The 20,106-nt window shown below is 38.7% G+C and overlaps 2 protein-coding genes across 24 annotated transcripts in view; one reads left to right on the top strand and one right to left on the bottom strand.

Moving 5' to 3' along the window:
- CD200 (CD200 molecule) overlaps window positions 1-20,106 on the bottom strand; it is a 256,287-nt gene that overhangs the window by 151,629 nt on the left and 84,552 nt on the right. For 21 of the 23 annotated variants that reach the window (XM_063630060.1, XM_063630057.1, XM_063630059.1 and 18 more), the window contains one exon: window positions 10,484-19,626. The exons of 1 other annotated variant lie outside the window; for it this stretch is intronic. In XM_063630060.1, coding sequence (XP_063486130.1) covers window positions 11,791-13,041 — 1,251 coding nt within the window. In that variant the 5' untranslated portion in view covers window positions 13,042-19,626 and the 3' untranslated portion in view covers window positions 10,484-11,790. Of the gene's footprint in view, window positions 1-156; window positions 5,248-5,996; window positions 6,099-10,483; window positions 19,627-20,106 lie in introns of those variants that run through there. One more of the 23 variants, XM_063630068.1, reaches the window with a different exon arrangement.
- SLC9C1 (solute carrier family 9 member C1) overlaps window positions 1-20,106 on the top strand; it is a 181,683-nt gene that overhangs the window by 88,598 nt on the left and 72,979 nt on the right. The window contains 1 exon segment of the mRNA XM_055260281.2: window positions 8,944-9,139. Coding sequence (XP_055116256.2) covers window positions 8,944-9,139 — 196 coding nt within the window.

Here is a 20,106-nt window from a genome sequence, read left to right as displayed (position 1 = left end):
GTGCAGGTTTGTTACATATGCATACATATGACATGTTGGTGTGGCGCACTCATTAACTCGTCATTTACATTAGGTATATCTCCTAATGCTATCCTTCCCCCCTCCCCTCACCCCACAACAGGCCCCAGTGTGTGATGTTCCCCACTGTGTCCAGGTGTTCTCATTGTTCAATTCCCACCTATGAGTGAGAACATGCAGTGTTTGGTTTTTCGTCCTTGCAATAGTTTGCTGAGAATGATGGTTTCCAGCTTCATCCATGTCCCTACAAAGGACATGAACTCATCCTTTTTATGGCTGCATAGTATTCCATGGTATATATGTGCCACATTTTCTTAATCCAGTCTATCATTGATGGACATTTGGGTTGGTTCCAAGTCTTTGCTATTGTGAATAGTGCCACAATAAACATATGTGTGCATGTGTCTTTATAGCAGCATGATTTATAATCCTTTGGGTATATACGCAGTAATAGGATGGCTGGGTCAAATGGTATTTGTAGTTCTAGATCCTTGAGGAATTGCCACACTGTCTTCCACAATGGTTGAAATAGGTTACAACCCCACAAACAGTGTAAAAGTGTTCCTGTTTCTCCACATCCTCTCCAGCACCTGTTGTTTCTTGACTTTAATGATGGCCATTCTAACTGGTGTGAGACGGTATCTCATTGTGATTTTGATTTCCATTTCTCTGATGGCAAGTGATGATGAGCATTTTTTCACGTGTCTTTTGGCTGCATAAATGTCTTCTTTTGAGAAGTGTCTGTTAATATCATTCGCCTACTTTTTGATGGGGTTGTTTTTTTTTCTTGTAAATTTGTTTGAGTTCTTTGTAGATTCTGGATATTAGCCCTTTGTCAGATGAGTAGATTGCAAAAATCTTCTCCCATTCTGTAGGTTGCCTGTTCACTCTAATGGTAGTTTCTTTTGCTCTGCAGAAGCTCTTTAGTTTAATTACATCCCATTTGTCTATTTTGGCTTTTGTTGCCATTGCTTTTGGTGTTTTAGTCATGAAGTCCTTGCCCATGCCTATGTCCTGAATGGTATTGCCTAGGTTTTCTTCTAGGGTTTTTATGGTTTTAGGTCTAACATTTAAGTCTTTAATCCATCTTGAATTGATTTTTGTATAAGGTATAAGGAAGGGAACCAGTTTCAGCTTTCTACATATGGCTAGCCAGTTTTCCCAGCACCATTTGTTAAATAGGGAATCCTTTCCCCATTTCTTGTTTTTGTCAGGTTTGTCAAAGATCAGATGGTTGTAGATGTGTGGTATTATTTCTGAGGGCTCTGTTCTGTTCCATTGGTCTATATCTCTGTTTTGGTACAAGTACCATGCTGTTTTGGTTACCACAGCCTTGCTGTATAGTTTGAAGTCAGGTAGCGTGATGCCTCCAGTGTTGTTCTTTTGGCTTATGATTGACTTAGCAATACGGGCTCTTTTTTGGTTCCATATGAACTTTAAAGTAGTTTTTTCCAATTCTGTGAAGAAAGTCAGTGGTAGCTTGATGGGGATGGCATTGAATCTATAAATTACCTTGGGCAGTATGGCCATTTTCATGATATTGATTTTTCCTATCCCTGAGCATAGAATGTTCTTCCATTTGTTTGTGTCCTCTTTTATTTCGTTGAGCAGTGGTTTGTAGATCTCCTTGAAGAGGTCCTTCCCATCCCTTGTAAGTTGGATTCCTAGGTATTTTATTCTCTTTGAAGCAATTGTGAATGGGAGTTCACTCATGATTTGGCTCTCTGTTTGTCTGTTTTTGGTGTATAAGGATACTTGTGATTTTTGCACACTGATTTTGTATCCTGAGACTTTGCTGAAGTTGCTAATCAGCTTAAGGAGATTTTGGGCTGAGACAATGGGGTTTTCTAAATATACAATCATGTCATCTGCAAACAGGGACAATTTGACTTCCTCTTTTCCTAATTGAATACCCTTTATTTCCTTCTCCTGCCTGATTGCCCTGGCCAGAACTTCCAACACTATGTTGAATAGGAGTTGTGAGAGGGCATCCCTGTCTTGTGCCAATTTTCAAAGTGAATGCTTTCAGTTTTTGCCCATTTAGTATGATACTGGCTGTGGGTTTGTCATAAATAGCTCTTATTATTTTGAGATATGTCCCATCAATACCTAATTTATTAAGAGTTTTTAGCATGAAGGGCTGTTGAATTTTGTTGAAGGCCTTTTCTGCATCTATTGAGATAATCGTGTGTTTTTTTTCTTTGGTTCTGTTTATATGCTAGATTACATTTATTGATTTGTGTATGTTGAACCAGCCTTGCATCCCAGGGATGAAGCCCACTTGATCATAGTAGATAAGCTTTTTGATGTGCTGCTGGATTCGATTTGCCAGTATTTTATTGAGAATTTTTGCTTTGATGTTCATCAGGAATATTGGTCTAAAATTCTTTTTTGTGTGTGTGTCTCTGCCAGGCTTTGGTATCAGGATGATGCTGGCCTCATAAAATGAGTTAGGGAGGATTCCCTGTTTTTCTATTGATTGAAATAATTTCAGAAGGAGTGGTACCAGCTCCTCCTTGTACCCTTGGTAGAATTCGGCTGTGAATCCATCTGGTCCTGGACTTTTTTTGGTTGGTAAGCTATTAATTGTTTCCGTAATTTCAGAGCCTGTTATTGGTCTATTCAGAGATTCAACTTCTTCCTGGTTTAGTCTTGGGAGAGTGTATTGTCCAGGAATTTATCCATTTCTTGTAGATTTTCTAGTTTATTTGTGTAAAGGTGTTTATAGTATTCTCTGAGAGTAGTTTGTATTTCTGTGGGATCGGCGGTGATATCCCCTTTATCATTTTTTATTGCTTCTATTTGATTCTTCTCTCTTTTCTTCTTTATTAGTCTTGCTAGTGGTCTATCAATTTTGTCGATCTTTTCAAAAAAACCAACTCCTGGATTCATTGATTTTTTTGAAGGGTTTTTCGTGTCTATCTCCTTCAGTTCTGCTCTGATCTTAGTTATTTCTTGCCTTCTGCTAGCTTTTGAATGTGTTTGCTCTTGCTTCTCTAGTTCTTTTCATTGTGATGTTAGGGTGTCAATTTTAGATCTTTCCTGCTTTCTCTTGTGGGCATTTAGTGCTACAAATTTCCCACTACACACTGCTTTGAATGTGTCCCAGAGATTCTGGTATGTTGTGTCTTTGTTCTTATTGGTTTCAAAGAACATCTTTATTTCTGCCTCCATTTTGTTATGTACCCAGTAGTCACTCAGCAGCAGGTTGTTCAGTTTCCATGTAGTTGAGTGGTTTTGAGTGAGTTTCTTAATCCTGAGCTCTAGTTTGATTGCACTGTGGTCTGAGAGACAGTTTGTTATAATTTCTGTTCTTTTACATTTGCTGAGGAGTGCTTTACTTCCAACTATGTGGTCAATTTTGGAATAAGTGTGATGTGGTGCTAATAAGAATGTATATTCTGTTGATTTGGGGTGGAGAGTTCTGTAGATGTCTATTAGGTCTGCTTCGTGCAGAGCTGAGTTCAATTCGTGGATATCCTTGTTAACTTTCTGTCTTGTTGATCTTTCCAATGTTGACAGTGGGGTGTTAAAGTCTCCCATTATTATTGTGTGGGAGTCTAAGTCTCTTTGTAGGTCTCTAAGGACTTGCTTTATGAATCTGGGTGCTCCTATATTGGGTGCATATATATTTAGGATAGTTAGCTCTTCTTGTTGAATTGATCCCTTAACCATTATGTAATGGCCTTCTATGTCTCTTTTGATCTTTGTTGGTTTAAAGTCTGTTTTATCAGAGACTAGGATTGCAACCCCTGTTTTTTTTTGCTTTCCATTTGCTTGGTAGATCTTCCTCCATCACTTTATTTTGATCCTATGTGTCTCTGTACATGAGATGGTTCTCCTGAATACAGCACACTGATGGGTCTTGACTCTTTATCCAACTTGCCAGTCTGTGTCTTTTAATTGGAGCATTTAGCCCATTTACATTTAAGGTTAATATTGTTATGTGTGAATTTGATCTTGTCATTATGATGTTAGCTGGTTATTTTGCCCATTTGTTGATGCAGTTTCTTCCTAGTATAGATGGTCTTTACAATTTGGCATGTTTTTGCAGTGGCTGGTACTGATTGTTCCTTTCCATGTTTAGTGTTTCCTTCAGGAGCTCTTGCAGGGCAGACCTGGTGGTGACAAAATCTCTCAGCATTTGCTTGTCTGTAAAGTATTTTATTTCTCCTTCACTTATGAAGCTTAGTTTGGCTGGATATGAAATTCTGGGTTGAAAATTCTTTTCTTTAAGAATGTTGAATATTGGCCCCCACTGTCTTCTGCCTTGTAGAGTTTCTGCTGAGAGATCCTCTATTAGTCTGATGGGCTTCCCTTTGTTGGTAACCTGACCTTTCTCTCTGGTTGCCTTTTACATTTTTTCATTCATTTCAACTTTGGTGGATCTGACAATTATGTGTCTTGGAGTTGCTCTTCTCGAGGAGTATCTTTGTGGCATTCTCTGTATTTCCTGAATTTGAATGTTGGCCTGCCTTGCTAGGTTGGGGAAGTTCTCCTAGATAATATCCTGCAGAGTGTTTTCCAGCTTGGTTCCATTCTCCCCGTCACTTTCAGGTACACCAATCAGATGTAGATTTGGTCTTTTCACATAGTCCCATATTTCTGGGAGGCTTTGTTCATTTCTTTTTACTCTTTTTTCTGTAAACTTCTCTTCTTGCTTCATTTCATTTATTTGATCTTCAATCACTGATACCCTTTCTTCCAGTTGATCGAATTGGCTACTGAAGCTTGTGCATTCATCACGTAGTTCTTGTGCCATGGTTTTCAGCTCCATCAGGTCATTTAAGGACTTCTCTACACTGGTTATTCTAGTTAGCCATTCGTCTAATCTTTTTTCAAGGTTTTTAGCTTCCTTGCCATGGGTTCGAACTTCCTCCTTTAGCTTGGAGAAGTTTGATCATCTGAAGCCTTCTTCTCTCAACTCATCAAAGTCATTCTCCATCCAGCTTTGTTCTGTTGCTGGTGAGGAGCTGCATTCCTTTGGAGGAGGAGAGGTGCTCTGATTTTTTAGAATTTTCAGTTTTTCTGCTCTGTTTTTTCCCTATCTTTGTGGTTTTATCTACTTTTGGTCTTTGATGATGGTGACGTACAGATGGCGTTTTGGTGTGGATGTCGTTTCTGTTTGTTAGTTTTCCTTCTAACAGTCAGGACCCTCAGCTGCAGGTCTGTTGGTGTTTGCTGGATGTCCACTCCAGACCCTGTTTGCCTGGGTATCAGCAGTGGAGGCTGCAGAAGAGTGAATATTGCTGAACAGCAAATTTTGCTGCCTGATCATTCCTCTGGATGTTTCATCTCAGAGGGTTACCCGGCCTTGTGAGGTGTCAGTCTGTCCCTACTCGGGGGTGCCTCCCAGTTAGGCTACTCAGGGGTCAGGGACCCACTTGAGGAGGCAGTCTGTCCATTCTCAGATCTCAAACTCCGTGCTGGGAGAACCACTACTCTCTTCAAAGCTGTCAGGCAGGGACATTTAAGTCTGCAGAGGTTTCTGCTGCCTTTGGTTCGGCTATGCCCTGCCCCCAGAGGTGGAGTCTACAGAGGAAGGCAGGCCTCCTTGAGCTGCAGTGGGCTCCACCCAGTTCGAGCCTCCCGGCCACTTTATTTACCTACTCAAGCCTCAGCAATGGTGGGCGCCCCTCCCCCAGCCTTGCTGCTGCTTTGCAGTTCGATCTCAGATTGCCGTGCTAGCAATGAGTGAGGCTCCATGGGCGTGGGACCCTCTGAGCCAGGCGTGGGATATAATTTCCTGGTGGGCTGTTTGCTAAGACCATTGGAAAAGCACTGTATTAGGGTGGGAGTGACCCGATTTTCCAGATGTCATCTGTCACAGCTTCACTTGGCTAGGAAAGGGAATTCCCTGACCCCTTGCACTTCCCAGGTGAGGGGATGCCTTGCCCTGCTTCAGCTCATGCTTGGTGCACTGTACCCACTGTCCTGCACCCACTGTCCGACAAGCCCCAGTGAGATGAACCCAGTACCTCAGTTGGAAATGCAGAAATCTCCCGTCTTCTGTGTCACTCATGCTGGGAGCTGTTGACTGGAGTTGTTCCTGTTCAGCTATCTTGGAACCGCCCTCTATCCTGAATATTTTGCAAAATATTTTGAGGAATTTTACAATGAAATTTCTTTTTAAAAATTTTTGCATATTTTATTATCTGAAAAATGGCCTTATTTATAGTCACAGAAAATGCTCACAAACATACCTAAACTAAGAAAACAAAAATAATCTGTATTAACAAATTCATATTTTATACCTGTTACCAAATCAGCCTTCAAACTCACCACAAATTTTGGTACCACCATATATTGTTAAGAGTTTTTATAAAAATCAAAGGAGATTATGGCATAATCTAAGAGAAAAATGATCTGGCCAACATCCACTGTAAACCTTAGCAGCATCCTTTTAATTTTTTATTTAAAAAAAAAAAAAGTTTTTTTTTCCTGTCTTTACAATTGATTTAAAGCTTTGAAGTGGGTGGTAGCCACCTCAGAGGAGACTGATGAGTGTCATAGGGCATAAATAGCTACAGAATGTTTATTAGAAATGTGGGGGTCAGCCACCACCCTAAATTTCTTATGTACATACACAAAGTTACTTAAAGAATAAGAAAGATAGGAATAGTATTCTCTTTTTAATTGAGGTAAATTTCATATACATAAGTAAACCATTAACCATTTTAAAATGTATAATTCGGTGTTATTTATTAGTCCAAAACTAAACTGGGTATGCATTAAGCAGTCATTCCCCATTTCCCCTTTTTGCCCTGCTCCTGGAAAGCACCAGTCTGTTTTCTGTCCCTGTGAATTTACTTATTTCAAATGTTTCACATAAATGAAATCATCACTACGTAGCCTTGTGTTTCTGGCTTCTTTTACTTAGCATAATGTTTTCATCCACATAACAGAATGTATTAGTACCATAAGGGTCATCCTCTTTGTAGCATGTATCAATATGTGATTCCCATTTAAGGTTGAATAATGTTCCATGATATATATACCACATTTTATTTACCCATTCATCAGTTTATGGACATTTGAGTTGTTTCTGCCTTTTGGCTATTATGAATAGTGCTGCCATGAACATTCATGTACAAGTTCATATTTGAATACCTGCTTTCTATTCAAGGGCATATCCCAGGGGCAAAATTGCAGGACTGTGTGGTAATTCTATATTTAGTTTCTTGAGTAACCACCAAATTGTTTTCCACACTTGGTATACAATTTTGATATCAGGAAGTATAAGTCCTTCAACTTTTCTTTTTCAAGATTGTTGTAACTAGTTGAGGTCCCTTACAATTCCATATAAATTTTAGATTATCTTGCCTGTTTCTTCAAAATAAAGAAAAAGGTCGAGATTTTTATAGGATTTAATTTAATCTGTAGATTACTTTGGGTAGCATTGTCATATTATCAATATTAAGCCTTCCAAACCATAAACATGGAATATCTTACCTTTTATTTAAATCTTTAACTTACTTTGGTAATGTTTTGTTGTTTTGAGCATGCAAGTTTTAGGTTAACATTAATCCTAACTATTTTGTTGTTTTTGGTGCTATTTTAAATATAATTGTTTTCATAATTTCATTTTCAGATCAGTCCTTTCTAGTGTATAGAAATACAACTGATTTTTATATATCGATTTTGTTTCCTGAAACTTTGCTATTTTGTTTATTAGCTCTAGTTGATTTTTGCACATTCTCTAGGATTTTCAGTATATAGGATTATGTCATCCACAAGTAGAGATCATTTTACTTCTTCCTCTTCAATTGGAATTTCTTTTTTTTTTCTTAGATTCAAGGGAAAGAAATATAGCTAGTGACAAAATGAATGAGATCAGTGACTGCAAATTTAACCATAAATTTAAGCAAAGGTAACCTCCAGTGCCATGCTTTGCCAAACATGGTTTTGCTGCTGGAAGAGATCAAAAAAAGCAGACTGGAGAGAGGACAGAGAGGTTACCACAAAGTTAACAAGGCTTGAACTCTGCAGCTCCCATCACAGAGGAACTGCCTGAGGCCTTGGAGGGCCCTGGCAATGTGAGCACAGACTATATATTACTGCACTCCTAATTTGATCATCTTTTTTTCAAATGGGATCCAAAATTGTAAAAGCTTCTGGGCCATGGCATAGATGTACCTTTAAGAATCAGAAAATGATCTGGTACTTACCCAGTCTTCAATCAGCAATTAATTCATCATTATCATGTGAATTTTAACAACAATAGTGTATTATTATACTACTTGAATAATTAAAATATTAAAAGTAAATCTTTTTATCTACATTTCTACTCTCCATCATATTGAATATGGAAGCTATTTTTCAAAGCATATACATTAATTTAAATTTTGTGATAAAATTTGGATCCATATATTCCACCACCATGCATCCTAGGCTTTGATCCCAATTTTATACCTTGACAAGAGAAGATGCTCATGATACATTGTTAAAAGGGAAAAATGCAGGTTACAGAAAAATATGTGTCATATAACTTCTTTTATGTTTATAGATAATCATTTTATAAACATAAAAAGTTGGAACAATATTCAAACTAATAGTATTCGTCTCTGAAAATAGGAATTATCAAAAGCTAGAAAGTACTCTCTTTATTTAAAAAAAATTCCAGTTTGAATTTTTCCTGTATTATACCAAAAATATTTCTATTAAAAGTAAAAAGAAAAAGTGAATGAGATTTAAGGAGGGAGAGAAAGAGAAAGGAGAAACTAGACTCAAGACAGAGGAGGATCAGTGGAAGAAATTAAAAGGGCAGTATCTGAAGCAGGATGCCAGAACGTGTTAGCTAGTGGTGGCTGCTTTCAGAATTAAGGAAGGCTCTGCGGCTGTTGATAAGTAGAACAGAAATGAGTATATATGAAAATCATTTAATGTAAACCTTTTATCAGATAAAACTGTCTTTTTGTTTTACAGATACTTCTTTTTTCGTATATGCCATACAGTAGTATTTACTGAGGAATTTGAACATGTTGGATACCTTGTGATATTAATGAATATATTTCCCTTTATAATCTCTTGGATATCCCAGTTAAATGTAATCTACCACAACGAATTAAAACACACTAACTACTGTTTTCTTACACTTTATGTTCTAGAGGCACTACTTAAGGTAATCTAAAATTTATGTGTGTATGGAAGTGTTATATGTCTGATAGGGAGATTTCCTAGCCTTGTTTTTCAACACCAGCAACAGACAATTTTCTGAAGGATTGTATGAATTTCTTCCTCAGGTCTCCAAACTTTAATTTTTGAAGGTGATTTTTATAGTAACTCAATAGATAATATGCATACTTGAAGCACTGATTTTGTATTTCAGAAATAAATTTTAAAATGGTGTGTGTCAAAGGGACACAAAGTGAGTTTAAAAGGTATTGGCAATGTTCTCAGTCTTAGCAGGGTGGTGAGTACTTGAATGTTCATTTTATTATTTTTATACTGGATAGGTATTTTTATATCTCTCTAGTATGATAGAGGAATACACAGAGTACAATGGGAACAGACAGAAGGAGCTTCTTATGCAGAATAGTAGGGTCAGAGAAGGAAGGTATTCAAGGGAAAGCAACACTTGAGATGAATTTTGAATAATGTCTAGGAGTCAAAAAAGAGAATAACTACGAGTACATCACATAATAAACAACAAGAACAAGGGAAAACATAGAAGCAACACCATGACACATGTAAGGAACACGACTCCCAATGACTGAAGCTCAGGAATGAGTTGGTCAGAGTGGAGATTGGAGAGATATTAAATATGTTTTCAGGATATGGAAAATGAGGGAAGAGACATAGATGTGAATTAAATAATAAAGGGCAGGCCATGCTGTCTCATCTACTTTTGTGACATCAACTGTCATTCATAGTCTAATGACTCCCAAATTCATGTCTATAGTTCAAATTTTATCCAGAGCCATAGATCATATAGGTAGCTGCTGACTAGATCCCTCTGACAAAGTACTGGGCAAATATTACAAGCAGCATATTGAAAAGAAATGTGTCTTCTCTAATCCTACTATCCCTTCAGAATTTCAATGGAAACCCAATTTCCCAAGCTGAAGTCTACAACCATCTTTGAAATCTCCCACTTTCTTAGCTATAGTAGGTTTCAAGAAACCTTTTTTTGAAATATGCAGAAAGACTGACTGTATCAACCATCACAAAATAGTAGGAATTTTGACTATTTTCTCCCTTGGAATAGATGCTTCAGTATTTTAGCTATTTGATTTCAAATTACTATGATCATTTACTAGTATAAATATGTACTTTAACATGTCTAAATTCAAATTATTATTATTATTATATTTTAAGTTCTAGGGTTTATGTGCACAACGTGCAGGTTTGTTACATATGTAAACATGTGCCATGTTGGTTTGCTGCACCCATTAACTCATCATTTACATTAGTTATTTCTCCTAATGCTATCCCTCCCCCAGACCCTGACCCCATGACAGGACCCGGTGTGTGATGTTCCTCGCCCTGTGTCCAGGTGTTCTCGTTGTTCACATCCCCCCTGTGAGTGAGAACATGCAGTGTTGGGTTTCCTGTCCTTGTGATAGTTTGCTCAGAATGATGGTTTCCAGCTTCATCCATGTCCCTACAAAGGACATGAACTCATCCTTTTTTATGGCTGCATAGTATTCCATGGTGTATATGGGCCACATTTTCTTTCTTTTTTTTATTTTTTATTTTATTATTATACTTTAGGTTTTAGGGTACATGTGCACAATGTGCAGGTTTGTTACATATGTATCCATGTGCCGTGTTGGTTTGCTGCACCCATTAACTCGTCATTTAGCATTAGGTATATCTCCTAATGCTGTCCCTTCCCCCTCCCCCCACCCCACAACAGTCCCCGGAGTGTGATGTTCCCCTTCCTGTGTCCATGAGTTCTCATTGTTCAATTCCCACCTATGAGTGAGAACATGCGGTGTTTGGTTTTTTGTCCTTGTGATAATTTACTGAGAATGATGGTTTCCAGTTTCATCCATGTCCCTACAAACGACATGAACTCATCGTTTTTTATGGCTGCATAGTATTCCATGGTTTATATGTGCCACATTTTCTTAATCCAGTCTATCGTTGTTGGACATTTGGGTTGGTTCCAAGTCTTTGCTATTGTGAATAGTGCCACAATAAACATATGTGTGCATGTGTCTTTATAGCAGCATGATTTATAGTCCTTTGGGTATATACCCAGTAATGGGATGGCTGGGTCAAATGGTATTTCTAGTTCTAGATCCCTGAGGAATCGCCACACTGACTTCCACAATGGTTGAACTAGTTTACAGTCCCACCAACAGTGTAAAAGTGTTCCTATTTCTCCACATCCTCTCCAGCACCTGTTGTTTCCTGACTTTTTAATGATGGACATTCTAACTGGTGTGAGATGGTATCTCACTGTGGTTTTGATTTGCATTTCTCTGATGGCCAGTGATGATGAGCATTTTGTCATGTGTTTTTTGGCTGCATAAATGTCTTCTTTTGAGAAGTGTCTGTTCATGTACTTTGCCCACTTTTTGATGGGCTTGTTTTTTTCTTGTAAATTTGTTTGAGTTCATTGTAGATTCTGGATATTAGCCCTTTGTCAGATGAGTAGGTTGCAAAAATTTTCTCCCATTTTGTAGGTTGCCTGTTCACTCTGATGGTAGTTTCTTTTGCTGTGCAGAAGCTCTTTAGTTTAATTAGATCCCATTTGTCAATTTTGGCTTTTGTTGCCATTGCTTTGGGTGGTTTAGACATGAAGTCCTTGCCCACGCCTATGTCCTAAATGGTATTGCCTAGGCTTTCTTCTAGGGTTTTTATGGTTTTAGGTCTAACATGAAAGTCTTTAATCCATCTTGAATTAATTTTTGTATAAGGTGTAAGGAAGGGATCCAATTTCAGCTTTCTACATATGGCTAGCCAGTTTTCCCAGCACAATTTATTAAATAGGGAATCCTTTCCCCATTTCTTGTTTTTGTCAGGTTTGTCAAAGATCAGATAGTTGTAGATATGCGGCATCATTTCTGAGGGCTCTGTTCTGTTCCATTGATCTATGTCTCTGTTGTGGTACCAGTACCATGCTGTTTTGGTTACTGTAGCCTTGTAGTATAGTTTGAAGTCAGGTAGCATGATGCCTCCAGCTTTGTTCTTTAGGCTTAGGATTGACTTGGCAATGCGGGCTCTTTTTTGGTTCCATATGAACTTTAAAGTAGTTTTTTCCAATTCTATGATGAAAGTCATTGGTAGCTTGATAGGGATGGCATTGAATCTATAAATTACCTTGGGCAGTATGGCCATTTTCATGATATTGATTCTTCCAACCCATGAGCATGGAATGTTCTCCCACTTGTTTGTATCCTCTTTTATTTCATTGAGCAGTGGTTTGTAGTTCTCCTTGAAGAGGTCCTTCACATCCCTTGTAAGTTGGATTCCTAGGTATTTTATTGTCTTTGAAGCAATTGTGAATGGGAGTTCACTCATGATTTGGCTCTCTGTTTGTCTGTGATTGGTGTACAAGAATGCTTGTGAGTTTTGTACATTGATTTTGTATCCTGAGACTTTGCTGAAGTTGCTAATCAGTTTAAGGAGATTTTGGGCTGAGACAATGGGGTTTTCTAGATATACAATCATGTCATCTGCAAACAGGGACAATTTGACTTCCTCTTTTCCTAATTGAATACCCTTTATTTCCTTCTCCTGCCTGATTTCCCTGGCCAGAACTTCCAGCACTGTGTTGAATAGGAGTGGTGAGAGAGAGCATCCCTGTCTGGTGCCAGTTTTCAAAGGGAATGCTTCCAGTTTTTGCCCATTCAGTATGATATTGGCTGTGGGTTTGTCATAGATAGCTCTTATTATTTCGAGATACATCCTATCAATACCTAATTTATTGAGAGTTTTTAGCATGAAGGGTTGTTGAATTTTGTCAAAGGCCTTTTCTGCATCTATTGAGATAATCATGTGGTTTTTGTCTTTGGTTCTGTTTATATGCTGGATTACATTTATTGATTTGCGTATGTTGAACCAGCCTTGCATCCCAGGGATGAAGCCCACTTGATCATGGTGGATAAGCTTTTTGATGTGCTGCTGGATTCACTTGCCAGTATTTTATTGAGGATTTTTGCATCAATGTTCATCAAGGATATTGGTCTGAAATTCTCTTTTTTGGTTATGTCTCTGCTGGGCTTTGATATCAGGACGATGCTGGCCTCATAAAATGTGTAAGGGAGGATTCCCTCTTTTTCTATCGATTGGAATAGTTTCAGAAGGAATGGTACCAGTTCCTCCCTGTACCTCTGGTAGAATTCGGCTGTGAATCCATCAGGTCCTGGACTCTTTTTGGTTGGTAAGCTATTGATTATTGCCACAATTTCAAAGCCTGTTATTGGTCTATTCAGAGATTCAACTTCTTCCTGATTTAGTCTTGGGAGGGTGTATTTGTCGAGGAATTTATCCATTTCTTCGAGATTTTCTAGTTTATTTGCATAGAGGTGTTTGTAGTATTCTCTGATGGTAGATTGTATTTCTGTGGGATCGGTGGTGATATCCCCTTTTTCATTTTTTATTGCATCTATTTGATTCTTCTGTCTTTTCTTCTTTATTAGTCTTGCTAGCAGTATATCAATTTTGTTGATCTTTTCAAAAAACCAGCTCCTGGATTCATTAATTTTTTGAAGGGTTTTTTGTGTCTCTATTTCCTTCAGTTCTGCTCTGATTTTAGTTATTTCTAGCCTTCTGCTAGCTTTTGAATGTGTTTGCTCTTGCTTTACTAGTTCTTTTAATTGTGATGTTAGGGTGTCAATTTTGAATCTTTCCTGCTTTCTCTTGTGGGCATTTAGTGCTATAAATTTCCCTCTACACACTGCTTTGAATGGGGCCACATTTTCTTAATCCAGTCTATCATTGACGGACATTTGGGTTGGTTCCAAGGCTTTGCTATTGTGAGTAGTGCCACAATAGACATTATGTGTGCATGTGTCTTTATAGTAGCATGATTTATAATCCTTTGGGTATATACCCAGTAATGGGATAGCTGGGTCAAATGGTATTTCTAGTTCTAGATCCTTGAGGAATTGCCACACTCTTCCACAATGGTTGAACTAGTTTCTACTCCCACCAACAGTGTAGAAGTGTTCCTGTTTCTCCACATCCTCTCCAGCATCTGTTGTTTCGTTTTTAATGATCGCCATGCTAAATGGTGTGAGATGTTATCTCATTGTGGTTTTGATTTGCATTTCTCTGATGACCAGTGATGTTGAGCATTTTTTCATGCATCTATTACCTGCATAAATGTCTTCTTTTGAGAAGTGTCTGTTCATATCTTTTGCCCACTTGTTGATGGGTTTTTTAATATAAATTTATTCAAGTTCTTTGTAGATTCTGGAGATTAGCCCTTTGTCAGATGGGTAGATTGCAAAAATTTTCTCCCATTCTGTAGGTTGCCTGTTCACTCTGATGGTAGTTTCTTTTGCTATGCAGAAGCTCTTTAGTTTAATTAGATCCCATTTGTCTATTTTGGCTTTTGTTGCCACTGCTTTTGTGTTTTAGTCATGAAGTCCTTGCCCATGCCTATGTCCTGAATGGTATTGCCTAGGTTTTCTTCTAGAGTTTTTATGGTTTTAGGTCTAACATTTAAGTCTTTAATCCCTCTTGAATTAATTTTTGTATAAGGTATAAGGAAGGGATCCAGTTTCAGCTTTCTACATATGGCTAGCCAGTTTTCCAGCACCATTTATTAAATAGGGAATCCTTTCTCCATTTCTTGTTTTTGTCAGGTTTGTCAAAGATCAGATGGTTGTAGATGTGTAGCATTATTTCTGAGGCCTCTGTTCTATTCCATTGGTCTATCTCTCTGTTTTGCTACCAGTACCATGCTGGGTTGGTTACTGTAGCTTTGTAGTATAGTTTGAAGTCAGGTAGCGTGATGCCTCCAGCTCTGTTCTTTTTGCTTAGGATTGTGCTGGCAATGCAGGCTCTTTTTTGGTTCCATATGAACTTTAAAGTAGTTGTTTTCCAATTCTCTGAAGAAAGTCGTTGGTAGCTTGATGGGGATGGCATTGAATCTATAAATTACCTTGGGCAGTATGACCATTTTCATGATATTGATTCTTCCTATCCGTGAGCATGGAATGTTCTTCCATTTGTTTGTGTCCTCCATTATTTCGTTGAGCAGTGGTTTGTAGTTCTCCTTGAAGAGGTCCTTCATGTCCCTTGTAAGTTGAATTCCTAGGTATTTTATTCTCTTTGAAGCAACTGTGAATGGGAGTTCACTCATGATTTGGCTCTCTGTTTGTCTGTTATTGGTGTATAAGGATGCTTGTGATTTTTGCACATTGATTTTGTATCCTGGGACTTTGCTGAAGTTGCTTATGAGCTTAAGGAGATTTTGGGCTGAGATGATGGGGTTTTCTAAATATACAATCATGTGAGCTGCAAACAGGGATAATTTGACTTCCTCTTTTCCTAATAGAATACCCTTTATTTCTTTTTCTTGCTTGATTGCCCCGGCCAGAACTTCCAACACTATATTGAATAGGAGTGGTGAGAGAGGGAATCCCTGTCTTGTGCCAGTTTTCAAAGGAAATGCTTCCAGTTTTTGCCCATTCAGTATGATATTGGCTGTGGGTTTGTCATAAATAGCTCTAATTATTTTGAGGTATGTTCCATCAATACCTAGTTTATTGAGAGTTTTTAGCATGAAGGGCTGTTGAAGTTTGTCAAAGGCCTTTTCTGCATCTATTGAGATAGTCATGCAGTTTTTGTCACTGGTTCTGTTTCTGTGATGGATTATTTATTGATTTGTATATGTTGAACCAGCCTTGCATACCAGGGATGAAGCTGACTTGATCGTGGTGGATAAGCTTTTTGATGTGCTGCTGGATTTGGTTTGCCAGTATTTTATAGAGGATTTTTGCATCGATGTTCATAAGGGATATTGGTCTAAAATTCTCCTTTTTTGTTGTGTCTCTGCCAGGCTTTGTTATCATGGTGAGGCTGGCCTCATAAAATGAATTAGGGAGGATTCCCTCTTTTTTATTGTTTGGAATGGTTTCAGAAGGAATGGTACCAGCTCCTCCTTGTACCTCTGGCAGAATTCGGCTGTGAATCCATCTGGTCCTGGACTTTTTGTGGTTGGTAGGCTATTGATTATTGCCTCAATTTCAGAGCCTGTTATTGGTCTAATCAGAGATTCAGCTTCTTCCTGGTTTAGTCTTGGGAGGGTGTATGTGTCCAGGAATTTATCCATTTCTTGTAGATTTTCTAGTTTATTTGTGTAGAGGTGTTTATACTATTCTCTGATGGTAGTTTGTATTTCTGTGGGATTGGTGGTGATACCCCTTTTGTCATTTTTTATTGAGTCTATTTGATTCTTCTCTCTTTTCTTCATTAGTCTTGCTAGTGGTCTATCAATTTTGTTGATCTTTTCAAAAAACGAGCTCCTGGATTCATTGATTTTTTTGAAGGGTTTTTCATGTCTCTATCTCCTTCAGTTCTGCCCTGATCTTAGTGATTTCTTGCCTTTTGCTAGCTTTTGAATGTGTTTGCTCTTGCTTCTCTAGTTCTTTTAATTGTGATGTTAGGGTGTCAATTTTAGATCTTTCCTGCCTTCTCTTGTGGTCATTTAGTGCTATAAATTTCCCTCTACACACTGCTTTGAATGTATCCCAGAGATTCTGGTATGTTGTGTCTTTGTTCTCACTGGTTTCAAAGAACATCTTTATTTCTGACTTGATTTCCTTGTTTACCCAGTAGTCATTCAGGAGCAGGTTGTTGTTTCCATGTAGTTGTGTGTTTTTGAGTGAGTTTCTTAATCCTGAGTTCTAATTTGATTGCACTGTGGTCTGAGAGACAGTTTGTTGTGATTTCTGTTCTTTCACATTTGCTGAGGAGTGCTTTACTTCCAACTATGTGGTCAATTTTGGAATAAGTGTGATGTGGTGCTAATAAGAATGTATATTCTGTTGATTTGGGGTGGAGAGTTCTGTAGATGTCTATTAGGTCCACTTGGTGCAGAGCCAGATTCAATTCCTGGATATCCTTGTTAACTTTCTGTCTCATTGATCTGTCTAATGATAACAGTGGGGTATTAAAATCTCCCATTATTATTGTGTGGGAGTCTAAGTCTCTTTGTAGGTCTCTAAGGACTTGCTTTATGAATCTGGGTGCTCCTGTATTGGGTGCATATATATTTAGGATAGCTAGCTCTTCTTGTTGAATTGATCCCTTAACCATTATGTAATGGCCTTCTTTGTCTCTTTTGATCTTTGTTGGTTTAAAGTCTGTTTTATCAGAGACTAGGATTGCAACCCCTGTTTTTTTTTGCTTTCCATTTGCTTGGTAGATCTTCCTCCATCACTTTATTTTGATCCTATGTGTGTCTCTGTACATGAGATGGGTCTCTTGAATACAGCACACTGATGATTCTTGACTCTGTATCCAATTTGCCAGTTTGTGTCTTTTAATTGGGTCATTTAGCCCATTTACATTTAAGGTTAATATTGTTATGTGTGAATTTGATCTTGTCATTATGATGTTAGCTGGTTATTTTGCCCATTAGTGGATGCAGTTTCTTCCTAGCATCAATGATCTTTACAATTTGGCTTGTTTTTTCAGTGGCTGGTACCGGTTGTTCCTTTCCATGTTTAGTGCTTCCTTCAGGAGCTCTTGTAGGGCAGGCCTGGTGGTGACAAAATCTCTCAGCATTTGCTTGTCTGTAATGGATTTTATTTCTCCTTCACTTATGAAGCTTAGTTTGGCTAGATATGAAATTCTGGGTTGAAAATTTCTTTAAGAATGTTGAATATTGGCTCCCACTATCTTCTGCCTTGTAGAGTTTCTGCTGAGAGATCCACTGTTAGTCTGATGGGCTTCCCTTTGTGGGTAACCCGACCTTTCTCTCTGGCTGTCCTTTACATGTTTTCCTTCATTTCAACCTTGGTGGATCTGAGAATGATGTGTCTTGGGGTTGCTCTTCTTAAGGAGTATCTTTGTGGTGTTCTCTGTATTTCATGAATTTGAATGCTAGGTTGGAGAAGTTCTCCTCTATAATATCCTGCAGAGTGTTTTCCAACTTGGTTCCATTCTCCCCATCACTTTCAGGTATACCAATCAGATGTAGATTTGGTCTTTTCACATAGTCCCATATTTCTTGGAGGCTTTGTTTGTTTCTTTTTACTCTTTTTTTCTCTAAGGTTCTTTTCTTGCTTTCTTTCATTAATTTGTTCTTCAATTACTGATGCCCTTTCTTCCACTTGATCGAATTGGCTACTGAAGCTTGTGCATGAGTCATGTAGGTCTTGTGCCGTGGTTTTCAGCTCCATCAGGTCATTTAAGGTCTTCTCTACAGTGTTTATTCTAGTTAACCATTTGTCTTATCTTTTCTCAAGGTTTTTACCTTCCTTGCGATGGGTTCAAACATGCTCCTTTAGCTCGGAGAAGTTTGTTATTACTGACCTGCTGAAGCCTACTTCTGTCAGCTTGTCAAAGTCATTCTCCATCCAGCTTTGTTCCATTGCTGGCTAGGAGCTGCGATCCTTTGGAGGAGAAGAGGTTCTCTAGTTTTTAGAATTTTCAGCTTTTCTGCTCTGGTTTCTCCCCATCTTTGTGGTTTTATCTGCCTTTGACCTTTGATGTTGGCGACAGATGGGGTTTTGGTGTGGTTGTCCTTTTTGTTGATGTTGTTGCTATTCCTTTCTGTTTGTTAGTTTTCTTTCTAACAGTCAGGTCCCTCAGCTGCAGGTCTGTTGGAGTTTGCTGGAGGTCCACTCCAGACCCTGTTTGCCTGGGTGTCACCAGCGGAGGCTGCAGAATAGCAAATATTGCAGAGCAGCAAATATTGCTACCTGATCCTTCTTCTCAAAGCTTCATCCCAGAGGGACACCCACCTGTATGAGATGTCAGTCGGCCCCTACTGGGAGGTGTCTCCCAGTTAGGCTACACGGGGGTCAGCGACCCACTTGAGGAGGCAGTCTGTCTGTTCTTAGAGCTCAAACGCTATGCTGGGGAACCACTGCTCTCTTCAGAGCTGTCAGACAGGGACATTTAAGTCTGCAGAAGTTTCTGCTGCCTTTTGTTCAACTATGCCCTGCCCCTAGAGGTGCAGTCAACAGAGGCAGCAGGCCTTGCTGAGCTGCAGTGGGCTCCACCCAGTTGGAGCTTCCCAGGCTGCTTTGTTCACCTACTCAAGCTTCAGCAGTGACAGACCCCCCTCCCCCTACCATGCTGCTGCCTCTCAGGTCAATCTCAGACTGCTGCACTAGCAATGAGTAAGGCTCTGTGGGCATGGGACCCACTGAGCCAGGCGTGGGATATAATCTCTTGGTGTGTGCTGTTTGCTAAGACCATTGGAAAAGCACAGTATTTATGTGGGAGTGTCCCGTTTTTCCAGGTACAGTCTGTCACAGCTTCCGTTGGCTAGGAAAGGGAAATCCCCTGACCCCTTGTGCTTCCCGGGTGAGGCGATGCCCCAGGAACATGGGCTGCACCCACTGTTCAACCAGTCCCAATGAGATGAACCAGGTACCTCAGCTGGAAATGCAGAAATCACCTGTCCTCTGCGTCGATCACACTGGGAGCTGTAGACCGGGGCTGTTCCTATTCAGTCATCTTGTAACAAACCCCCTCAAATAATTATTTTTAACAAGAACGATGTTATGACATTAAACCACTATAGACACCACAATTGTGACTATTGGTCACAATTCTGTAAAATTTAAAAATTATTTGTTCCAGTATTATAAATTTAGCAGATCAATTAATCATTAGGTAACAGTTAAGTGAGATAAAATATGTAGGTACAGATACTGGATCTAAAATATTCACATATATTTCACTTTAACTAATAAAATGAAGTCCTTCCATATTTGTATTCTACTAGAAATGTCATATTTAACATACCTTAACTAGAAACATACCTTAACTATCTTCAGTTGGCATTCAGCTAGCCTTGAACAGAATTGCCAGAAAACCTTTTTCAATTGTGGATTCAAGGCAATGAAATCTTTGTTGCCAAAATTCAGATTAAGTTATGGCATTAATGCCTGCAAATTAATATAGGGAACAAAGGAAAGGGAAAGAAATGTATGTATTCTAACTTGGTTT

Source organism: Symphalangus syndactylus, chromosome 21, assembly GCF_028878055.3.
Source record: "Symphalangus syndactylus isolate Jambi chromosome 21, NHGRI_mSymSyn1-v2.1_pri, whole genome shotgun sequence".
In the NCBI taxonomy this organism is placed as follows: domain Eukaryota; kingdom Metazoa; phylum Chordata; class Mammalia; order Primates; family Hylobatidae; genus Symphalangus; species Symphalangus syndactylus.
The sequence above is the reverse complement of the archived record's forward strand: the minus strand, read 5'-3'. Positions and strand labels throughout refer to the sequence as shown.